The sequence below is a fragment of the Acartia tonsa genome, chromosome 8 (assembly GCF_053477335.1).
Source record: "Acartia tonsa isolate MP-2025a chromosome 8, ASM5347733v1, whole genome shotgun sequence".
NCBI lineage: Eukaryota > Metazoa > Arthropoda > Copepoda > Calanoida > Acartiidae > Acartia > Acartia tonsa.
Genome location: NC_137267.1, coordinates 26,132,001 through 26,154,870, shown reverse-complemented (window position 1 = coordinate 26,154,870; position 22,870 = coordinate 26,132,001). Strand labels below are relative to the sequence as shown.

The window sequence follows — 22,870 nt, the reverse complement described above, 5'->3', positions numbered from 1 at the left end:
TGGAAATCGATTAATATCCAAAGAATTAGTACCGGTTCTTATAAATACTGAAAAATCATGTATAGCATCGTATTTCAGACACTTTCAAACAAGCATGAAAATAAAAGTCAGAAACTTAATACCAGTGTTGTTAGCCCGAGACTTTGGTCCCTCTTGGTCTAACAAAGTAAACTGGTTTTAATCTAATAATTTTTCATTTTAATTTTCGCGGAAAGCTGTCTATAATACTATTTCACAGTATAATATCTTTATTTGATCATGACAAATATTTCCTGAAAAGCATTGTAAAATGCGTCCAGCGGTTACCTTATGCTTTATTTGGAAAAACGAAAGGACGGACAGCATTATGGATCGAATATTTTCCCTCTTATAGCATGTGACATTTTTGAACATACAATTTCAATGGTTTATGTTGAATATCTGGGAAGTTTTTATGGTAAATAAATGAAAATCCTGTTTTTTTATGCACATTGTGTTATTATTTTAAATCGATTTACTTTTTAAAAGTCCTTAGATTTTTCTGTCTCATTTTTTGTGTAAAAACTTACTAGGTAAAATAATTACAATTTTCACAAACAAGAAACTTTAATTTTTGGATAATTTACACCCAGGTATGGACTTGCAGGTTTTGGTCCTACAAGTTTCCAGCAGGCTTTATACGGCTCCTCAATTATTGGCTTAAAGACATCATAATTCTAACGTCATATTGTAATCCTATACTCTACATGCCAGCCATTTTAAAATTTAGCAAAATTTTGCCGCTGTTTGAAATACCACCAAAGATAAATGTCTTACGTTTTTTTTTATATAATTAACAAGACAAACCTTCTCTGTAAAAATATCCTTCTAGCTCAAAAATAAGATTAGTATGGCCGAAATGGTAAAAGTATATAAATTGTGGACCAACAATATTTTAAAATTTGCAATCTTGTTTTTATTAATACATCTTAAACTAATTGGAGGAGTGTTAATTTATTAAGATCTTAAATACGACTGAAACCCAGATAGAGAGGGGACAATGGTTTATTACACTAGTCCCCAAAGTTTTTTAATAACGCTTTCTTATTCGTTGCTTTAACAACTTTGGAAAATTTAGTGAATTTTGATTGGTTGGTTCATTAAATTGAGTGTTTAAAGGTTACAATAATTAATTCTAATCTAAAGAAGGGATAATTTTGTGTATAATCATTGGAAATTTACATCAATTTATCGGCCATTGTCTATTACCTTTAAATCCCTGACTGAAACCAGGCATAATCTGTGGATTTTTTTTCTAAATTAAAAAATAAAAATAAAAACAACATTATTTTAATAAAAATTATTAGTGTATTTCATAATCAAATACATTAACAATTCAACATGATAAGAATAAATAAATAAATAGCAATAAATAAATACAGTAAATTTTGACTTGTAAAGAAGAATGATTTCAACTTGAGCTCGGCATCCCCAGTTTAAAGCATTCGAACCAAAATTTTATTTTTATCATTCAAGAGTCATTTTTGGGGGTTGGGTACTCGCCTAACAGCTCAAGCTTTCAATCATCTTCTCCTCTCTCAGGGGTGGTGTGGTACAGAGTGGTGTCTGAGGGGTGAGGTAAGCAAAGCTTTCAATTATTAATATTGGACTAGATTCGTACAAAATTTTCTCCACAGATGGCTCTGCTTGAGTTGTGTGGGGAAGTGGTTTTTAAAAAAGTTCCACTAGATAACTCTAGAAGAAATTTAAGGGAGGTTTGGGTTTAGATTTGAAATGTGGTTGTAAGTTATAACAAGAAAAAATAAATAAATATTGTATGACACAGTAATGCCCTCTCGTGAGAAATAATGCCATCAAATTTTTGGTATTTGTTGTCAGCAGGAAGGAAGGGAAGGTAAGTCTTGTCAAGGTATGGAGTAGGAAGGAGGCGTAGGAAAGGGGTGTAGGAAAGGGTAAGGGTGAGGCAGGAAAAGGCGATGGTTTGGAGCAGAGGATAAAGGAGTGTGTCGATTTTGGGCATAAGGAAGTGATGGTTTGGGCATAGGGAGAGGAGTAGGAAGGGTAGGTAAGGAAAGGTTTGGCTTGACTTAATATCTGGAGAAGGGGGCGAATCTTTCAGGGGCCAGCTGGAAGGAGTAGGGGGCTCTCACGGCGACGGACCTCTTGCGGGACTCTGATCCAAGAGGGGCACCCAGGGCATTCTCCTCGTCGTAGCTCTCTCCAGGGGCGGCGGCAGTGGCGTCCAGACACCACTTGGTGGCAAGGGGACGGTCGACCTGCTTGGGGGTGGTGAACTTGAGGTGACAGGTCTCCTTGGGCACAATGGTGCACTGGTGCTCGGGGGACAGGCGTGGGACAAGCTTGGTGATGAACTTGCAGATCTTCTGGGGGTTCAGGTCACACACCTCCTCGGGGACATCAACAACACTGGTGATCACCTTATCGTGGCACTCCTCATCACCCTCGGCAAAGACACAGCCGGCGCCGCAAATCTCAACAGGGAGCTTCTCACAGCTGGTGTCAGCAACGAACTTACCGGGCTGCTTCTCAACATACTTGGTGGTACAGGAAGACTCGTAGATGGTCTGGCAAACTTCCTCGCCCTGACCGTTGCATTCCTTCTGCACAGGCTTGTAGCACTTCTCGACGGTCTCGTTGAAGGCCTGTTGCTTGAAGGTAATCTGACAGTTCTTCTCAAAGTTCTCGTCGCAGACCTCTTCCTGGGTGGGCACAAACTTGGTGACATAGGTATAGTGGCACTGTTCGGTGTTCTTGTGTGTGCACTCAAGGATGGGGTCCTTCTCCAGGGTCTTGATGCTCTCCTCCTTCTCTACACAGCACAGGCCGGTCTCGGCGTCCTGGACACAAGCTGAGAAGTCAATACCACCCTGGATGGCACCGCCATCATCTTGTCTGCCTTGTCTGTGGCTTCCACTGTGTCCAACAAAGTCTGCACTGGCGACGGCGGCGAAAGCTGCGAGGAGTATTAAGCCCTGAAAAAGAACAAGAACATTATTTTTCAGTATAAAATAAGATTTAAATATGGTTGAAGGTAAGCATTTTTTTTTATACAGAAGGAAAGTAAGAAAAGCTAAGCTTTGCAGAACACCGTGTATAAAAAACATGAATATCAATATTTGAGGTTTTTATGCAGTGACAATTAATTAAAATCAATTATGAGAAAATTGTAAAAGTCATTATTCTCTCTAAATTATTAAATTCACTTGAGAATTTAAGAATTAGCTTAAGAGATGCAAAATAATTCATGATTTTTTTTGCATTTTTTCAACATATGCATGAGTAATCATGTAAGAAATCAGATTGCATTAGATGAATTCATATCTCGTGTGCTTTGTTAGGTAAACAAGGGATATTATAATCAAAGATCGGGGAGATAAATGTAGAAATATTGTAATCAACTTATATATTAAGAACACTTAGAAACAATCTGAGCTGCTAAAACAAGCAAAAGACCCATTTAAAAAAAAATATGTTTAAAAAGAAACTATTCCAATTTCAATTAGCCTTCTTGTTTTTTTTTTCTCCTTGATTTACAATATATACTTCAAACACCCTGTATCAAATATTATGCAATTTTTTCTCAATAAATTATAAAAGAGTAATAATAAAATCTAAACTAATTAAAATCTTATATAACTTGTTTGTTCAAATAATTAGTATCTCAATAAATTATAATTAATAGAGTAAATTAAACAAGATATAATGTCTACTGCCGTAGTTCAATGAGTTCTATGTGATTAACTGCCTAATTAAAAGTAGAACAATAGATTTATGTTAAAATTATCTTTTCATTATATGGCCTTTTAATTGTTATTCCAATCTAACAAAAAATAAGATTATAAACAAAATTTGTAACTATATGATTTTTTTTAATGCAAAGTGAATCCCAAATAAATGGCCCCAAACCAAGTTGCAATATTTAAAAATCTGAAGGGTTACAGCTAAACGTTTGCACTTAGGCCTAATGGTTGTTTAAACTATTTTTGCATAACAGTTTTAAAATAGAGATAATTTAGAGTAATAGTTATCTATTTTTTCTCCTTCTTTCTTTGTTTCCTTCTTTATTTAATATTTTTATAATATTTAACCATTTGAATTGCCCCATCATCTAACTAAAATACATGTATCAAAATACTGGTTTACATGTAATGTTACACAGTCTCTTGTAGTTGATAAAATGCTTAAATTATCCTAAAAATAACTTGAAACTAATGTGTCTAATGGTTTAAATATCCTGTAGACAGAAATGGACAAGGACTGTTAAAAGTCTGGCAGGAGCGCCAAAGAATCAGTTAGGTCTTGTAAAACACTGTAATAAAAAATATTCAAGTTTTGTCGCAAAAAAAATAATTTTATGTGAGCAATAATGATAATTGAAGTAACTTGTTTACTGCAGAAAAAAATGCTTAAAATGCAATATTTGTAGAAATAAGATTAGCTGATCTATGATTAAATAGTTTTTAATATGTTTTTTAACAGTGTTGGCTCATATATGCTGCCCAGCTACATATCTTCAGAGTTGGGTTTTTAAAAAATAAAATCGGAGAACATGAAAATAAGTTTTCCTAAATATGATATTTAAAATCTTCAAAATATATTTCAAAATACGTTAATGACCATTATATATCTTACAAACGTCATTTAAATCAAAGAAGGTTTAAAAAAAAATTTCAGTAATTCTAAGAACCTATAGCCAAATTCCTATGTTTTATTACTTTAAGAACCGAACTCAGGTCAGCCATGTCAAATTTTTTGTACTCCTAATTGAATGCAAAATCTTTTCCTTGTGTCTCATCTTCACGTGATTGTACAATGGAAAAGATAAATATATCAATTTCAAACCAATTATTATGTTTAAAATATTGCCATAGGTAGCTGGATGTAGTAGTTTTATTATAAAGGTTCTAGGTGGTCTCTATATTTCATAGATTTTATCAATAAAAATGGATGTATGTCTTTCTTCTTAGTTTTGATTGATAATATTGATAGATTACCTTGAATAATTTAATAATTAAAGCAATTGCAATGTTGAGAACATTAAGTAAATTAACAGTGCAGTAAATATAAGTTAACAATGTTATAAAATTCTGGGAGAGGAAATACAAAAACAATAAGTTTTGACTGCGTGGATACTGTAGAGTCTATCTGCTATGACTTAAATAACTCTAATGTAATGATGTTGTGTAGGTACACAGAAAAGTCATAGCGTAGCTGCGCTAATAATAAGCGTAGCCTATCTTCTATTCTATTCATTTGAGGGCAAAAAGTTTGGACTAATCATTTCTGATGTTTGCATCCAGAGGTCAAGAGGACACACACGCTCACCAGAAGTGTATACAATCATTCTTAGCAGTGCACCTACTCTAAAGCTCAATGTCTGTCAGTCTGTCATAAGATGAAATTCGATTTATTAATCTATATATATGAAGATTCCCATGAGCAATGAGTTCAAAAGTTTACATAAATTTTTTTCTTTGCTTGGTTGTTCTAACTAATCCAGTTAGCTGGTTATATGAACTTTGCTACTAATAAATTGTTTCATCCTTGTCTAATACTGCTTTTAAACCTATAATCAGGAAACTATGAATGCTAAACCGTTTACTTGAAAATTCTAGTTTGGGATATTTAAAAAAAAATGCTCCGAAATAACTATCCTTTTAAAACTCTTTGCTATATATTAAAACACACACAAAATTAAGGGATGGCAATTTGTACAGTGTAGATTTGTCACTGTTAAACAAATAAAAGTAAAAGACACTTGAAATCACACAAATACACACATATCAAATTACGGGATCTGTGTGTTCGTGTGTTTTTCTATGTGTATAGTGTATAGATGTGTGTGTGTGTTTTGGTTGACAAAAAAGCATTGAATCTTCACACGAGCTTGAATCTTTTGTCTATACACTTCTTAATCTTGACATGATGTACTTACAAACCAACAAAATTTTATTAATTAAAAAATGGAAATAAAATCATAACAAAATCAGACAAAATGAACATAAACATATTGTCTTAAGCAAAAAATAATACTCTGTCCAAAATTTTGCTACAAAAGAAAAACAATTCATTTGATGATTTTGCAAAAACACTAATCTTGACACTTGCAAGAGATACAAAACAGCTAGGGACACATCAAATATTAAAACAACAGAACAGCCCACATGTCACATGAGACACTTAAGCATATCACGTCAAAAAATTCACCAAAAACAAAAAATCTACCAAAATGAGTTTTGAAAATTTATGGATTTTTCCAATGTCTTTTTTATTTAAATAGATATTTTGCGTAATGAAAAGTAAACAAAAAGTACACCCTTATATATAAAAAGCATAGAAGAAGTATATTATTTATGATATAAAGAAACTAAATGCACTAGAAGCACAAACATATAAAGATGTTATCATATATCATCATGCCGTTATAGAGTATTGCAAATGATATTTTTACAATAAAACAAAAACAAAAAACATTTTAAATTAAAGTATTGTATTCACTATGTTATATGTTTGAGAGCCTATTTTGGGGTATATCGATCGAAATATTTTTTTCTGCTTTTACAGGGAAAATTTAAATTTTTCGTTAAATTATTTGAACACAAATAATGAGAGATGTTAAACTCTGAGAAAAATGAATGATTTGATTTTCTCATGCAACAATTAAACTATCCTATCCATCCCATACTAATTTCAAGGTGTCATCCTGCCACTATTAGTTTATATATCTTTCTTGCTATCCAACTAGATATCTAGCTATCTATCTATCAGAGAATGTTGATTATTTTTGATGCCCAACATTATTTTGTTATAAGAACGACCACACAGAATATAATTGCAAGCATTGCAAGATAGAAAGATAGTGCCCGCAAAAAAGGTATTCAATTTTTGAGATTCGGCGTTCTCTTTGATAAATGCGGACCCAAGACTCGACTAAAAAGAAAGGTCAGCTCAGCGGTAAAATTAAAAGATTACCGACATGGCTCATCTAGGAATTATCATTTTATATTCTACATAAATATATATCTATATATGCTGTTCTACATTTTGTTTTTGTCCGCACTTACACGCACTTACACCCGTAACGGATAGCTCTCATTACTTTAAAATCATTCTATTAACTTTATACACTACAAGGTGATTCTTGAAACAATAAGACATAATATGTAAAGAGTAGCAACTCTATAATGTTATCATTACGTCATTTTTTAAATGTATTTTTTATTTTTTTCATGAAGTTTTTAAATAATATTATTAGGAATTTTGTCCGATTTGTAAAGATTTGCTTTTATGGATGCTGCCATTATTGTGCAATACTAAAATATAGACTCACAATATATGAATATAATAAACTTTAAAAGCTTAAAAGTATATAATTATAAAAATAGAATGTAATTAAGATTATAATTAACGGTAATAAAATTACTAATGGCTCTAGAATATCAAGGAACGTAACTTTTTACTCAACATAAAAGGTCAGAAAATATTTTTTTAGCACTGTAATTATAATTTTTGCTATTTATTATACAAATGACAGTTAATTACAATTTTAAGAAGTAAGATATTTTTATTTGAGAATAACTCATTAAATTATTTATTTATCTTATAAATACAGAGGTATTACGGCTGATAAATGTCCCCAACGGGGGTATATCCGTTCTGGATTTAAACTTGAGCTTGCGCTGTATAAAACACATTATTTATTTTCGTCATGGTATTATGTTATCATCATGACTTATAAGTTTAGGTAATTATATGTTATTTCAAGAATTGATTTAATTTGTTCAACAACGGTTATTGGGTTTTAGTAATTGATTGTAGCAATAACCTTTAACTAAACGGAATTATTAAACATTAAAGATTAAATATTATTAATGTTTTTTTTTAATAATTCAACATTAAAAAAAAACATAAACTTTTTTCTTAACAAAAGTTATCTAAATCTAAAAAAACGGAAGAGAACAATAAGCTAATGAATTAATTATTTAACTGGATGCATTTTAGCTTTAGATAGATGGCGAGATATAAAATAATGGATGGCTAGATAGATAGCAAGGAAATGAGAACAAAGTAAACATTTTCAAAGGTTAATTTTAGGTTCAAATTAAATTGTTTTATTGGCCAAGATAAATCACGATTAATTCAATCAATATTAGGATCAACTTTACATAAAACCAAGAACGATGTCATCTAGTAATAGCGAAGCTTGTAAAATAGTAAGTTAAACAAAAGGAGATATCACTTTAAGAACTTGAATTTAACCATACTTAAATATTAAACTAAATTTAGATAACAAAGAAAAGTCAGACAGAAGATATGCTTGATATAATACACAGTCAATTATTGAGTAGCTTTACTGCTAAAGATTGAAAAATATGTTAACACAGAAGTTTGTTGCCAAAAGTAGGCGTTGGAAAAACAATGAAAATAATTTTCCAATCACTGAATATTTATATGGAATATGCATAATTTTTCAATTAGTGGTTTACCATAGTATTTGAGTAATATTTGGGCTAGGTCATGTTAAGGCAATCTTCACAAAAAATGTATGAATTTAATAACTTCAAAGCTTCTTTAGAATATTAAAACAACAGAGACGATTACGTCAAATAACAGCGACATTTTTGAAAAGCTATAACAACCATGAAGAATAGAAAGAATTGGCAGATTGTGTAACTTAAAGAAAACAAATGAGTGACAATTTATATGTAGACGGACATACAACCAAACATACAGACAGGGTCATGTATAGAATAGCTTCGCTACTGAAAAAATTGACCTATAATTTCTGTTGTTTGAGTAAATTGGTTTGTGATAATGGTTTAATCTCCGTAGGTGTGGCATTATTTTGGGGGGGAAAATAAATACATACATAACGGTAAAAATTGTATAAATAAATAATTACTTTTCTAGGCAACAAGGCTTACTTATAAAAATATTTATATAGAAATTGGGATTTTGGTATTAGTACTTTCAACGATGTAAATAAAGACATCGTAAAAATCAACATCTATGCGGTCAAAGTTACAATGATCAACAATCTGATGATTAACACATTAGCAATAATTTAGAATTACTTTTGAAATTGAAAGGATCATCAATTATCATTGATTAACTTGATACAAACAAAAGTTAATAGTTTATTTTTATCCTGTCAGAATGTTAGTATTAATTATGTTTTAGCAGTGGAATGGTGAAAAAATTATCTTACGGGAAATTTCTTTATTTCAAAGATTATTAGCAATATTTAAGTTTTATTATAAAGTAAAAACAAACATCCTAAAAATTAAAATTTTAAAAAGACTACTCATTTCGATTATGTTTCTATTGACAATTTTCATAAAATCATGATATGTTTAACAAAACACTATATTATACAAATTTTAGTTAAAAGTTTTGCCTATATATTCGATGTTTTACCTAAAAAAGTTGGAGAATAAGCTGCTACAAGATTGGTATGTATTTATTTCCGTCTTTTATCAGATTTGCAAAGTGATTCACATTTGCAAAGTGATTCACATTCGCAAACATATTAATTTTTTTAAGTATGCAAAATAGATTTTAAACAAGAGTTGTTGTTAAGTTATGAGACTTAATCAAATGAGAAGGAAAAACGTTTGGACACTCAACTTGATGAATTAACCAATCAAAAAGCAATAAGAGTCCCCAATGTTGTTAAGCCAACAAATAAGAAAATGCTATTATAAAACTATGGGTACTAGTGTAACAAACAGCACACTGTCCACTCCCTCTCAGACAGTTGTGATAATTTGCAATTGTGATTTTTACATAAATAAATGTGCGGAACTGAATGCACACCTCTATGAATGGTGTGTGTGTATTTCAGAACATACATATCAGTAATAAAATCTGACAACCCATCTCAGATCCAATCAAAAACTTCCCAAAATTCTGCATTTTCCGAATTTTAAATTGATACATTCAACTACGTGATTTGGTGCTACTTTTAAAACTAGAAAATTTATGTCCGCAAGTGGCGCAGCGTTAACAAGATAACATTTTTTATATTAATGCACTAATAAGTTTACTTCAAATAGCTGATTTTTAATTGATAGAATGAAATAAGGCAATTTTATAAACGTTTTAAAACAATCAATAAACTAAACACGTTTATGTGTTGGTGACTCGGTATGACAACATAAACATAAACATTTCCTACTAAAATATGATCAAATTTAAATTTTGAGTATAAAAGTAGTATGATTTTTGCTACTTCAATTCATGATGCAATTTTTGAAAGCATCAATCTCTCTTCAATTTATCCAAACCCCCAAAAAGTAATGGAATTGTTTTTCCTAAAATTATGGTAATGGTGTGTGGTTACTTGTTGCAACAATGGATATAGAATACGTGGATATTATGAGAGGTTCTAGTATAACCTGATAATAAAATGTTTCTCCTGACTGGCTAATCTAACGATACCCCACCATTCCCTTATGACTTTACTATTTCCCTCCCCTAACCAACGAAGGAGCGCATTGACCAATCTGAGGACCATTGTCACATTACCCATGTACTTTAAATCCATTGTTACAAGAGTGGTTGCTTGCCCAGCCAGCTCAATTCAAATTTATTTTAGATTACAAACATTTATGCACTTAAAATTATTGTGGCCCCCACTATTTTCAAAAAGGCCCACATATTAAGTGCTACTTATAAAACAGCAAAAATAAACAAAAAGTTTATTAAAATCATATTAAAGTGGAAGCAAATAACTGTTTTATAAAAAATAAAAAGGTTTGACTTATAATAAATCCTTTATGTTCTAAATTAATCAAATAATGAATCTATGCCATGCAACATTGTGAAAACAATGTAATTTTCTGCAAAGATTATTGCAAATTTTTGGCCACCATACATTATTACAAATTTGCAAATTGTTTTTATACAGGCTACTAAATGATACTATATAATAATTTTCTTCAAACAAAAAAAACATATCACTAAGATAGTATGTTTTTTTTACGACTACAGTTTTATAACAAAATATATTAGATGATATGCTAAAACTGTACACCCACATATTTCTAATTTTGCTTATCATCCTTGTTTATGAATTTTTGTTGAGGCCTAACTACGTTTTTTTAGATTTTATCTTAAATCATTTATTATGTATGTTATGATTGAATTCAAAATAAATTCTATAAGAATTAAAAATTTTTCAAAAGGTATAATTTAAATATTTAAACAATCCAAGGAAGAAGAATTTAATGTGTGATTTTAGCTTATTGTTTAAAATATCATCAAATACTATAAAAGTTTATTTACAAAAGAAATATTTATGTTTTTATAAGACGTATTTGCTCTTTATATTCTAAATTTATAAATAATGAAAAAGATTGAAAATTTCATAAAAGCCTAGGTACTTATTTAAAATTATTTTTAAAAGCTTTTTAGAGTGATAATCAATATAACAATTGTAAATTTAATCAGTTTTTCGTGTAATATAAACTTTTGAAATTTAATTAAATGATAATTTTTAAAAACAAAATAATACAAGTACGTATTTCTTTTTTACATATGCTAAAATCACACTAAAATATTAGGTATGGCTCGTCTACCCATATCTTAGTAGATAGATATACCGTAAGCCTAAAAGCTTATTAAAATAAAAGTAAATGTTAAGCAAGTACTTCAAAAACGTTTAAAAGTTTGAAATGAAACATGAAACACATAAACACGATGAAATATATTGAAAGGATGGCTAGTTAGTCACATCCCTTTGCATATAATCACACAATTCAAAGGACAATGGGATAGGTGATCGTAACAAGAAAATAAAAGTCATTTTGTAATCATGAAGTCGCCATTAGAATATTATTGTATAGTTGATTTAGGGTTCTGAAAACAATGAAACAAATTGTTAAAAGAAAAAAAAGTTTTTAGTTAATTGTCCTATCCCTGAAATGAGTACCACACACTACGACTAACAGGGAAGGAAAGGCAAGTATTTGCAACAATTATGTGTCAATATTTTGCCACCAGGGGAAATGTCAATCATCCGCTTAAACACAATCACACACACATACAAACACGCCTCCGCAATTTTCATACAAATCTTTTATTCTTTATTTCCTACAATTTTTTGTCCTCACATAAAAAAAACAGGGAGGGAGGGTACAATGCTGGTTATCTTATCAATTCTAATCCACCTAAATGTATTACAAAGGGATTGATAAAACTTTGTCGCAACATTCTATAAAACTCAAAAGTTTTTTTTAGCTAATTTTAATACAAGAAGCTATACTGCTAAAAGGCTGTCTATTTTTATAGCCACTTTAAACATATTCTTAATTTAAGCATGTACCAATATAGTACCAACACACACAAATATACACACATACAAACATAAAAGCATAGATTACCATAGAGGCGTGAAACGATAATGGCTAAATGGATAATAGCGTATGGGCAATACATACAAATAACCTTTACATCAATTTATATGGATTTAGGTGCTTTTTACAAAGCGTGGCAATGAATAAAAATGCGCATTTGTACATAGAAATAAAGCCTATCTATATTTTTAATTAATCTAAAATTTATCCACATTTATCAGATATTGGTAATGACTTATAGATACACTTAATCTTAATATCTTAATGACTTAAAAATCATGCCGTGTTTTTTGTCCAAGCATGATCCTATAAAGATTTACAGTTTGGTACAATAGATCAAATGTTAGAATAATCATATAGATATTTCCAAAAGCAAAATGCCCAAGTTTTAATAGACTTAAAATACTCTAGACTTAGGTTTATATAGATATTAAAAATTCATCTTTTTGGTGGTAAATTATAACTAAATACGGCTATTAACACTCTAAACTACCTCTGTTATTAGTCCAAACATGATTTTAAGAAGATTAACAGCACACGAGCTAAAATTGGCTGTGCAAAAATTCTCCTCCTACCCATCTGCTATTGATTGAAAATTCAGCTAAACTATTTTTTTTCTAGAGGAGTCATTGCTGATTTTTTATTATTGATATTAATATGAGAAGTCTTTCGTAGATCTCTTTTAAAGAATATAATATAAATAATATTAAACACATTATAAAGAATCCAATGATATTATATGATCAAAGATAAACCTATCAAAATATCAACATATGATATTATAATAAAAAGGCATAGATAGATAGAAATGCAAAAAGTTGCACAATGACTTGTTAAGGCATAATGCAACTAAGTAAATCTCATCCTTTACACTTATCAAGCCAAGAAGATGATATAACACAAACACACAGTTGTCTCAAAACTTAATTAATGATAAAAATTCACAACATTAAAAAAAGTAAAATTATCTATTTGAAATTTTTTGTTATAGAGTTTTTGATTTATTTTTTAGTAATAAAAATTAAATTTGATCAACTTTAATTATATGATGTCTTGGGTCCAAATTGGTGCACAATAAAAAAAGGCGTAAAGAAGCTTGTCTATACATTTTTTTTCCTGTATGCATTTTCAGATATTGAGACCTAGATGCTGAAGAAGAAAAGGTATCATATATAAAATGTATAAAAGTTTCGATCGTATTTACAAAAAGAGGGAATACTTAAATAAATCTACAACCTTTAATTCTTCAACAAAACTTCTAGCTATTAAAATCTAACAGGAGAATTATGCATAACATCAATATTTAGATCGATGCAAATTTTGAAATAGTAAAAAGAACAACTCTACAATTTGTTCATGTCCGGCTGTAATTATTTGAAATGAATACTCCTCCCTGGCTCTAGCTATATGCATATGCATGCTATTGTGTACTAATATGCATTCACACCTTATGCACAACACTGCCAAGTGTTAAACCAAAACAGATTTTTAAAAAAATATTGTTCCATAAAAACTTGAATTATTTGATATCCAAGTAACAAACAAAATTTAAGCAAAAAAATATTTGGGTATAGTCTCTTTCGTGGCAACGCTTCTTAAGGGGCGATTCGTCGATTTTCACATTAGTTTTTATAGATTATTTTAGGTTAGGTTAAGTTGGGTTAGGTGATTGCCCAGCAGGGTTAGAGCCGCACGCAGGGGCTAGAAATAGGGGAAAAGCTACTGTGAAAAAACGACGAAATGCCCCTTAAGAGGCGTTGCCATGAAAGGGATTGTACACAAATATTTTAATTTTCCCTAACCTAATTAAAATATAGATTAAAATTTAGAAAAAAATAAAATTTAGGTATTGTATGGACATTGTGATAGTGTTAATAAGATACAATACAAGAATAGAACTGCAGTCACAGAGGGTGGCCACACAGGGTAACCCCACAACCAGTGTCATTTAATCTAGTACACACTGTAAAACATTATAAAATATTCAAAATTATAATATTTTGATTAGAATATTCAAACACGAAACTATATTGATATACTTTTAAATCTTTTAAGATCTGTTTGCTATGCAGTTACTTTTGTAAATCTCAGATAATTTTGGGAAAAAGGTCAAGAAGCTCAAAAACCCGTTCATCCTTTTATAATAGGAGGGATTTCTGTATTTTCAAATAGGGTGTTTCTTCATTGTTCATATAAAATTTTAAACAATATTTTAGTTTAGTATCTTTTATGTGTTTTAATTTACTTGAAAGTATCTGAAGAAAAGGGCTTCATATCTGTTAATTTACAGGTGTTCCACTTTTGACAAATTTGACATAAACTTTGTTGATATAAAGACCAACCGTTCTCAATTCTCCCACATGCCAAATTGAATTGTTTATGTATGTTAGTGTGTGTGTCATCTTTGATCTCTTATAAGCTCAATTGTGTGTGAGTGTTTGTGTCTGTGTGTGTGTGTGTGTGTGTGTGTGTGTGTGTGTATCTAGTCTAACGGAAGCACTGCCATCATGAATTGACACCTAATTGATTTAGAATTACCCATTTAATTTGTTTTCTACCATGTCTAATCTTTAATCCCTCTACATTATAACAATTTTGAGGCGCCTAACCATCAGCTTAGAGGGCTAAAGAAACATATTACTCTATAAGAAAATATAACTGGGGGAGGGGGGGGGGGGGAGATGTATTAGATACTCCTATTGATTTTGTGTCAAAGCGAAAAGTATAGGCCTTATTCAAACCTAATTTATTTAACTGTCAGTCAACATGCCAAATTCAATTCTATTTTTGGGTATTTCTTTACAATTTAAAGACATCAATAAATTGAATGAATCGACCTTAAAATCTTATGTATGTTATACTTTTATGTCTCAAATGAAATAAACGTTTGCTATAGTTATAGTTATAGCAACATGACCTAATTGAAATAAAAACAAAAAGCCCTAATAGTTACATAACAGTTAAAGTTGTAAGTGAATAAGAACGGCCTTGCTGTATGTAGCCTATAATCTTTAAAAAGGCATGTAATTACACAAACACGATTGCTAGTTTTTATCCTGGGCTCTAATAAGTGTAGTTAGTCTGTACATAGATGGATACATTTATCCTAAAAAATAATTATCTTTATAATACAGAATTTAGGACGTATGTAGAATCCAAAATAATTAAACTAGAGAATAAAATAAAAGGATTACTTTTGAAATTTAATTTACAATTTTCGAAGATTTTTTATTGAATTTTGGAGGATTAATACAAAAAATCTGTGATTCTTTTTATTTCCATTACATTTGTATGTGTTCGAAAGTATGCACTTTTGTAGTTGTGTACAGTTAGAAAAATTAGTTTTGATTGAAAGGAACTAATGTCTGCTAAAACCAGGGATTTAAGAATCAAAACTTTTATGCTATCCTTACCCCAAAGTTTGGATTATAAATATCAAAGCGTTCCTATGGAATTTTTTCTGTTCATCTTCAGGGATCTTAATGGACAATGAATGATAATTTTTTGTGCATCCCCAATGATGGTAAACAAAATTGCCTTTTCTTAGGAATAAAGATATGAATTTAAAAAGTATGCATAATACTAGTTTGAAACTAACCAATCACAATTCAATATATACACTGAAAGTAATGGACTCAACAAATAAGATAACGTGGTTATAAAATTTTGTATAACAGTGTAATTTAAACTCTAATGCCCCATCATTTATGTAATTAATCCAATGGGTTTTGTAATAAATAATTACAATTACTGGATCACCAATGAAATATTACTAAAGACTTTTTAAGTCGCCGTCTTAAATAATACTTCTGTGATTTTAAGACCCCTAACCCTGCAGGTAAGTGCATACTAAACAAAATGGTGAGATAAATCAACACCTAAACTCCTAAAATTGAACTCAATTTGCTATGCATTTGCTCACTTTTTAGCAGGTAATGGGGACCCATTTTTTATATACAATTTGTTGGATATTGCAATATTTTAAGAAAATTGATCATTTAGGCAAATTTTACACTATTTTTTGCATATCTAGTTGTTGGAATTTTGGCTTAATTTAAACCAAGAATTAGGTGCAAAATTCTAAGATAATGAGTTAAAATGGTGTACCATTTTATTCATATACTAAAAGTAATGTATGGGAGTAAAAAATGGGTTCTTGACCATGAAAACATCTCGGAAGTATTTTTCAGCTTGACTTGCAAAACACATTTCCTCAATATAGATGTTAAAAAAAGACTTGACAAAGAAAACCCAAATTTGACGTTCTTATCTGTACTTAACATCTACTTACTCAAACATTTCTGTCATTCCCTTCAAGAAAACCTAGGATTGGCATTTTCCCTCCAAATGCCAAACGGACCATAAGCCAACATTAAGAATAAAACGGAAGATGATTAAAGTCCCTCCACAGATTATGACGTCACACGATAGAATAGCCAATGAGAGGACAGTATACACTGTAATTGACCAATGGTAAATTTATGCTGGCCTCTCATTGATTATTTTATCGTTTAACGTCATAATCTGTGGAGGGGCTATAATCATCTTCAAGTAAGTAGAATAGGTTTAAAAAAAGTTTTCCAAGGGGTGAAAAATAGGTTGGATTTATTAAAGTTTATACACCTTATACGATTTGTTTAAGAGCTTGTTTTGTTAACATTTTAAGTTATATATTTAGGGGTTGATAATAATTTAAAATCTAGTAGCTATTTTAATCTTTACTAAAGTTGTCCTAACAATATGACCATTAAGCAAATCTAAACTTTTAGAAATCATATTAACACTTAAATCATCCTTAACTAATCTAATGCCCTATAAATGTTTTCAAATTTGAAGGTGTATCAACTATTTTTTTTTATAGCTAGCCGGTTCTTTTAGTAAGTAGTAGATGTAAAATTTTTCATAGAATTCAGATATGCAATCGGTTTTTTTTGTAGACCTCTTATTTTTTAAGTAATTTAAGTTTAAAAAAAAAAAATTAAGTCGATTTTAAGGTACTAAAATGCAACAAAAAAAAGAAAGAAAATGGTCATTATGAACAAAAATAGTAAGATCTTTAATTTGACACCTTACTTTTTCAATTCTGTCAGGTAATTATTGAAAAAATCGATTTTTTTTAACCCACGAGAATAAAAACTTTGAACTTAATTTTATTATTTCACAAATAAAAAAATATGGGTTCATATATACCTTCAGAATCAGAAAAATATTACGAATCCATTGTAAGCAAAATTGAAAAAAAAAGTTTACAATATAGTATATAAACTACAATAAAAGGAATTATATGAAAATATCATATTAAATTGTACAGGCAACGTCTTAATTCTTCAATTGAGTATAAAAATGGGAAGGGGGTAAAGAGGGGGTAAAGAGGGGGTAAAAAAGGGAAGACAATAGTGTTGTCTGAACAAAAAAAATAATTGGCCATTTCTTTAATTTTTTAATTTTTTAATTTTTTTCAATTTTGCTTACAATGGATTCGTAATATTTTTCTGATTCTGAAGGTATATATGAACCCATGTTTTTTATGTCTGTTTGAGAAAATATTTAGGTCTAAAGTTTTTATTATACCGAGGTTAAAAAAATAGATTTTTTCAATAATTACTCAACAGAATTTTAAAAGTAAGGTGTCAAATTAAAGATCTTACTATTTTTGTTCTTACTGGCCATTTTCTTCTTTTATTTTGTTGCGTTTTAGTACCTTAAAACCGACTTAATTATTTTTTTAAAAAACTTAAATTACTTAAAAAATAAGAGGTCTACAAAAAAACCGATTGCATATCTGAATTCTATGAAAAATTTTACATCTACTACTTACTAAAAGAACCGGCTAGCTATAAAAAAAAAAGTTGATACAACTTCTTTAGAAAAAATAATTCATATTTCATATGTATTTCAAATAGCAATAGAAAATCAATTTATATATCTTTAATTTTCACTGAAACAAATATGTATTGTTATGGTATCTTGTAATGTCTAAAGATTGAATATATGGAAAATCCACGAGAACAATTTTAAAAATCTCCAAAAATTTTATTTAAAAAGGTATTTAAATTGCATTTTTCAAATAATCAACCATAAATGAGAAAGAAAATATGATTTATAAAAACCATTAAGATTTTAAAAAATACATTCTAAACCTTATGCTTAAAAAATGTAAACAGTTAATTATTAAATGAATTAAATGTTGCATTTATGGAACTATAGTCTGTTTGGAGATAAACAATGTAATTTCACCAATAAAAAATAATACCAAATCACTAGATACATATTTGTTTCACTGAAAATTAATGATTTATCACTTTAAGCTTTCTGTTTAACTGCAGAACACATCTCTGCATAAAAACCTCGTAAAATATTATTGATATATCACTGTAGACTCAACACACAACCATACATTCAAGACAGATTGCCCATTTAATTTTGAGTATTTGTCTGCCAATTTTTTTGTTTAAAAATAATGAGCTGAATATTATCTAACCTTCATCCTGTGTTGCTGTTTAAACACGACTGATGGTTATGACAACGCTCCCCCGCGTTTATATAGTCGGGCCCCGCATCTTCGCGCGTAAAAGCCCCTTTCGATGACTCTCCAGAGATGACCCGGCCCTTTTTTACGTTCCACTTCCCCCCAAAATTAAGCACCTGTTATTATGCAAAGAAAAAGAGAGGGGGATTGAATATGTGTTATTTGAGCAACCATCCCTTTAGAATCTTGACGCATCTTTTTGACGCTCACATATGCGTATGATGTGTTGAATGTACGCAAAAGTTTCTATCTCTCACAGTCGCCGCTTCTCATGTATTGCTTACCGTTTATCCCCCACCCCTCTTCTCCTTTTCTCTCTCTAGCTTTTTTGGTTGTTGTTATTTCTTAGAAGCTATTGATGTGTACATATGCTTTTATTTGTTGGCAATTTTTTTTTCTGTTCGTTTGTCTTTATGGTTTTTGTGGGTTATGGGTGGGAGTTAAGGAAATAGAAATTGAAGATGTTGTTAAATATTTGAATAAATAACCAGCATGACAACATCCTTAAGTAGCTAAGCCCCTAAATACATATTCAGAAGCGTACAGAAGGGGGTGTATCCAGCACCCTGGCAAAATCAAACCCCCCGTTGATTTAGTTTTTGGGGTTTGTCAAAATTTTCGGCTGCGCATCGCACCCCCCTGGAAAAACCCCGAGCACGGCGTTGTACAAATTTTCTTACTTAATTAAAGTGATATATTTTCCTTCTGCATAATCTATATAATTACAGACACACCAAAGTATGAACTGAGATTTAGAGTATATGCTAAATACCTAGCGTAATATAAAACCATATAAAAATTTGGTCGATTATCTTTCTAAGCAGCCAAGTGGATATTTTTCTACTTAGACAGACGAACACACAAAGTAAGTTGAATTGATGCTTCCCTTTTAATAAAAAGAGTCAATAAAGTTGAAAGGGCAAAGGTTGCACAAAAAAGCTAGACAAATAATTGCCGTTTATTTTCATTTGCATATTAATTAAATTTTTTGGTTGTCTTTATGTTCTTTCTTAAGTTAGTTGTTCTGCAAAGCTTAGATTTCCTAATTCTGTCACTTACGTGCTTAGTTTTTTTTTACTTTTTTGCCCATCTTTATTCATTTGTTATTTTTATTTAATTTATTATCGATTTATAACCCTAAAAAGATTCTAACGATGAAGTATAATCAGGAACGCATAGCTACTCAAAAGCTGTGTCTAGATGAAGTATGCTATATCGTGTGATAGAGCAACTATATATACTAAAAAAATACCAGACAAATAGTTTGACATTTACTGCACATATTAATTTAAAGTTATGTGCATATTTTTTTGTTTGTTACAAAATAATAAAATATAAAGAGAAAAATGTAAAATAACTACTTCATAAGGAAAAATGGATGACAATATTTGTATGCGGCGAAGCTGAAATAATAACTATAACTATAAGGGAGAAGAAAACTTGAGTTTCAAAGCATATATTGTTTCGCCGCGAGAATCTTGTATTGATTAATAAATGAATTAACGGACCATCAAATGGACTAACATACAAAATTATTGTCTTCAATCGCTAGTTACGATTAAACATATAAGTTCAAAGTTTCACCTTTTTTTTCATTTGAATATTAATTAATTTTTTTAGGCCAGGACACAATTTCTCTACAACAATTGGATTTTTTCCAGAACATTACAGATAGACCCACGGACTCATCGTTCAGCAAAATATTTCAAAGCGGATTTAGCCACCTCTAAAAGCTGAGTGGGCTTTAACTTAAATGTCATGTATAGTATGAACGACAAACAAACAAAGATATTATAACGACTCGACCAACCGACAAATATTATGACAGACAGGCATAATAAGTGAGATGATTTTAGTATACTCAGATAGTATTTTATTTTTAATGTATTTTAGATGTTGAAAAAAACAGGGTTCTAAAGTTTACAATTTGTAAACATCCATAATCTAATATTTAAAAAAAATCCTGCTTTTAAAAACATAGCAAGGCAGTTAAGAGTACATTCATAAGGAAAAGATTGAGTTTATATCTGGGGCGTGCAATAGGGTACTGACCTCCCTAAATACGATCCTCTCCCTATCACTATCAAGTTTAATTTTCTTTTATTTCCTTAAATAACACTTTTTTATTGCCATAAGTATTCATCATAAGTTTTCCTTCTTTAGTGGTTGTACATATTTTTTATGCGCTTCGTGCACCTAATTTTGAAAATGCCATGCACGTCCATGGTTTTGAATACGGGTGGAAGTAGGATTATTTGAAAGTAAAATTTGTTAATATTGTTGATGACACACTATCATATAAGTATGTTAGCACAATGAATATAATAATCCTGGATAATTAACTCTAATAAATTGGAATATGATGCCATCCTGTCCAAGAAAAAATCTTTTAACGACTACGTTTGGTCCTACTTTTCAGAAAAGCTTGAGAAGCCTTATTTTTTATTTATTTTATGCTAAAAATCCTAAGAGGTAAACATAGAGAAGTATGAATACCTATCCTTTTGTATAAGATGGAAAGCTGTTTTTGTATGTTCACAAAGATCACGGAAACGGCCGGACATATCATTAAACAACTCTCGTAGAAAGGATTTAGGCTATTTGGCCTTATTTTATTTGTCTTTTTTCAAAAGAAAAATAAATGTGTGGGGGGCATTTCACATCTTCAGGCGGAGCCCACAAGAATACCCCAATTCTTTTCTCAAATAAACTGGGGGAGGGGGAGGAGGGTGTATTCACTATCACATCTAGGGGTGAAGGCACTGGTGATAATTAATTCAAAACACTATATCCATATTTCATTAAGTTGATAATAAAAATCAGATGTCAAAGGCAAGATAATAATGATTTCATGTCTTACAAAGAATCATTCATATTAGAGCTCTTCAAAGGATGCTCTAACATTATGAATCATAAATTAACAAGTAAATCTTTATCCGTAAATAGCGCAGTAATAAAGAGCTAACAGTATTACAGGTTATATGTTGTAAAAACTTAAAACAATAATTTTATCCTAACAGGTTCTATTTTATAAATTTGTAAGTATTTTTGTGTATAGCTTAAGATTTTGATAACTACTGAACCGATCAAGTTCTCAATTTGAGGCAGCTTAACAATAGCCATCTTTTGTTTTAGGCTATTCATATTAAGATTTGAGTCTTAGTGTGGTTTCAGACTATTTCTCTGCCCTTCCCTACACTTTCGAATACAGAGCCCCTAGATGCTAGTAATCCATAAATATTATTTAAACAATTAGTGTTACGCTTGGAGAAACTATAGATTACGTAGAAACTGTACTTAACCCAAGACATTTCACAGAAATAAAAAAAACGGTCATTGCTGGCCTTGGCTTTGATAATTGATGGAGCCTTTATTTGGAAAAGGCATTCATAAAATTTGAATGTTCCATATCAGCTCTAATAACCAACAACTAATTATTTCGAACTTGATAAGCAGAATGTTAATGCATAAGTCTAAACAATTTGAATTAACGAAAAGAGCTAACAATAACGGACGGACTGACCGACCCTAACTATAGAAAAGCTTCGCTTTTAAAAATATTTGGTAATTTCAGCTTATTTTTTCGTTATTTTGTAAGGCAACGCTTTGTAGTAAATCCGACTTTTTTACCCCCCCCCCCCCCCCTTAAATATTATATAAAATTTACTTGTTGGCTATACCTTATTTCTTGTACCGTATCCCTGTAAAATTTGAATATGCATGTCCAGGAAGTTAACACTATTACAACAATCCCTGTCAACTTTTGGAATTTTTAATGAATTTTTTTAGTTGGTTAATATATCAAGATTAGTTTCCACTTTTTTAAGTTTCAAAAAGAAAAGGTAAAAACAATTAGAGGGGGGTTGATTTTTTGTAGGTGTAATTTAGCAAAAATAGCTAAAAACCTTGTCTGGACCTATGATATGTTTCACTGCAAAGAAAAACCACATCGGTATTCGGTTTGCGAGATCCTTTGATACACACA

The 22,870-nt window shown here is 30.3% G+C and overlaps 1 protein-coding gene across 1 annotated transcript; it reads right to left on the bottom strand.

Moving 5' to 3' along the window:
- Nucleotides 1-1,306: 1,306 nt before the first annotated feature.
- LOC145326388 (uncharacterized) lies at nt 1,307-18,919 on the bottom strand. The gene is made up of 2 exons (XM_080169722.1): nt 18,838-18,919; nt 1,307-2,972 (listed from the first exon to the last, which is right to left on the bottom strand). Exons 1-2 carry the CDS (start codon nt 18,841-18,843, stop codon nt 2,067-2,069), a joined length of 912 nt encoding a protein of 303 aa, XP_080025848.1. The 5' UTR covers nt 18,844-18,919; the 3' UTR covers nt 1,307-2,066.
- Nucleotides 18,920-22,870: the final 3,951 nt, after the last annotated feature.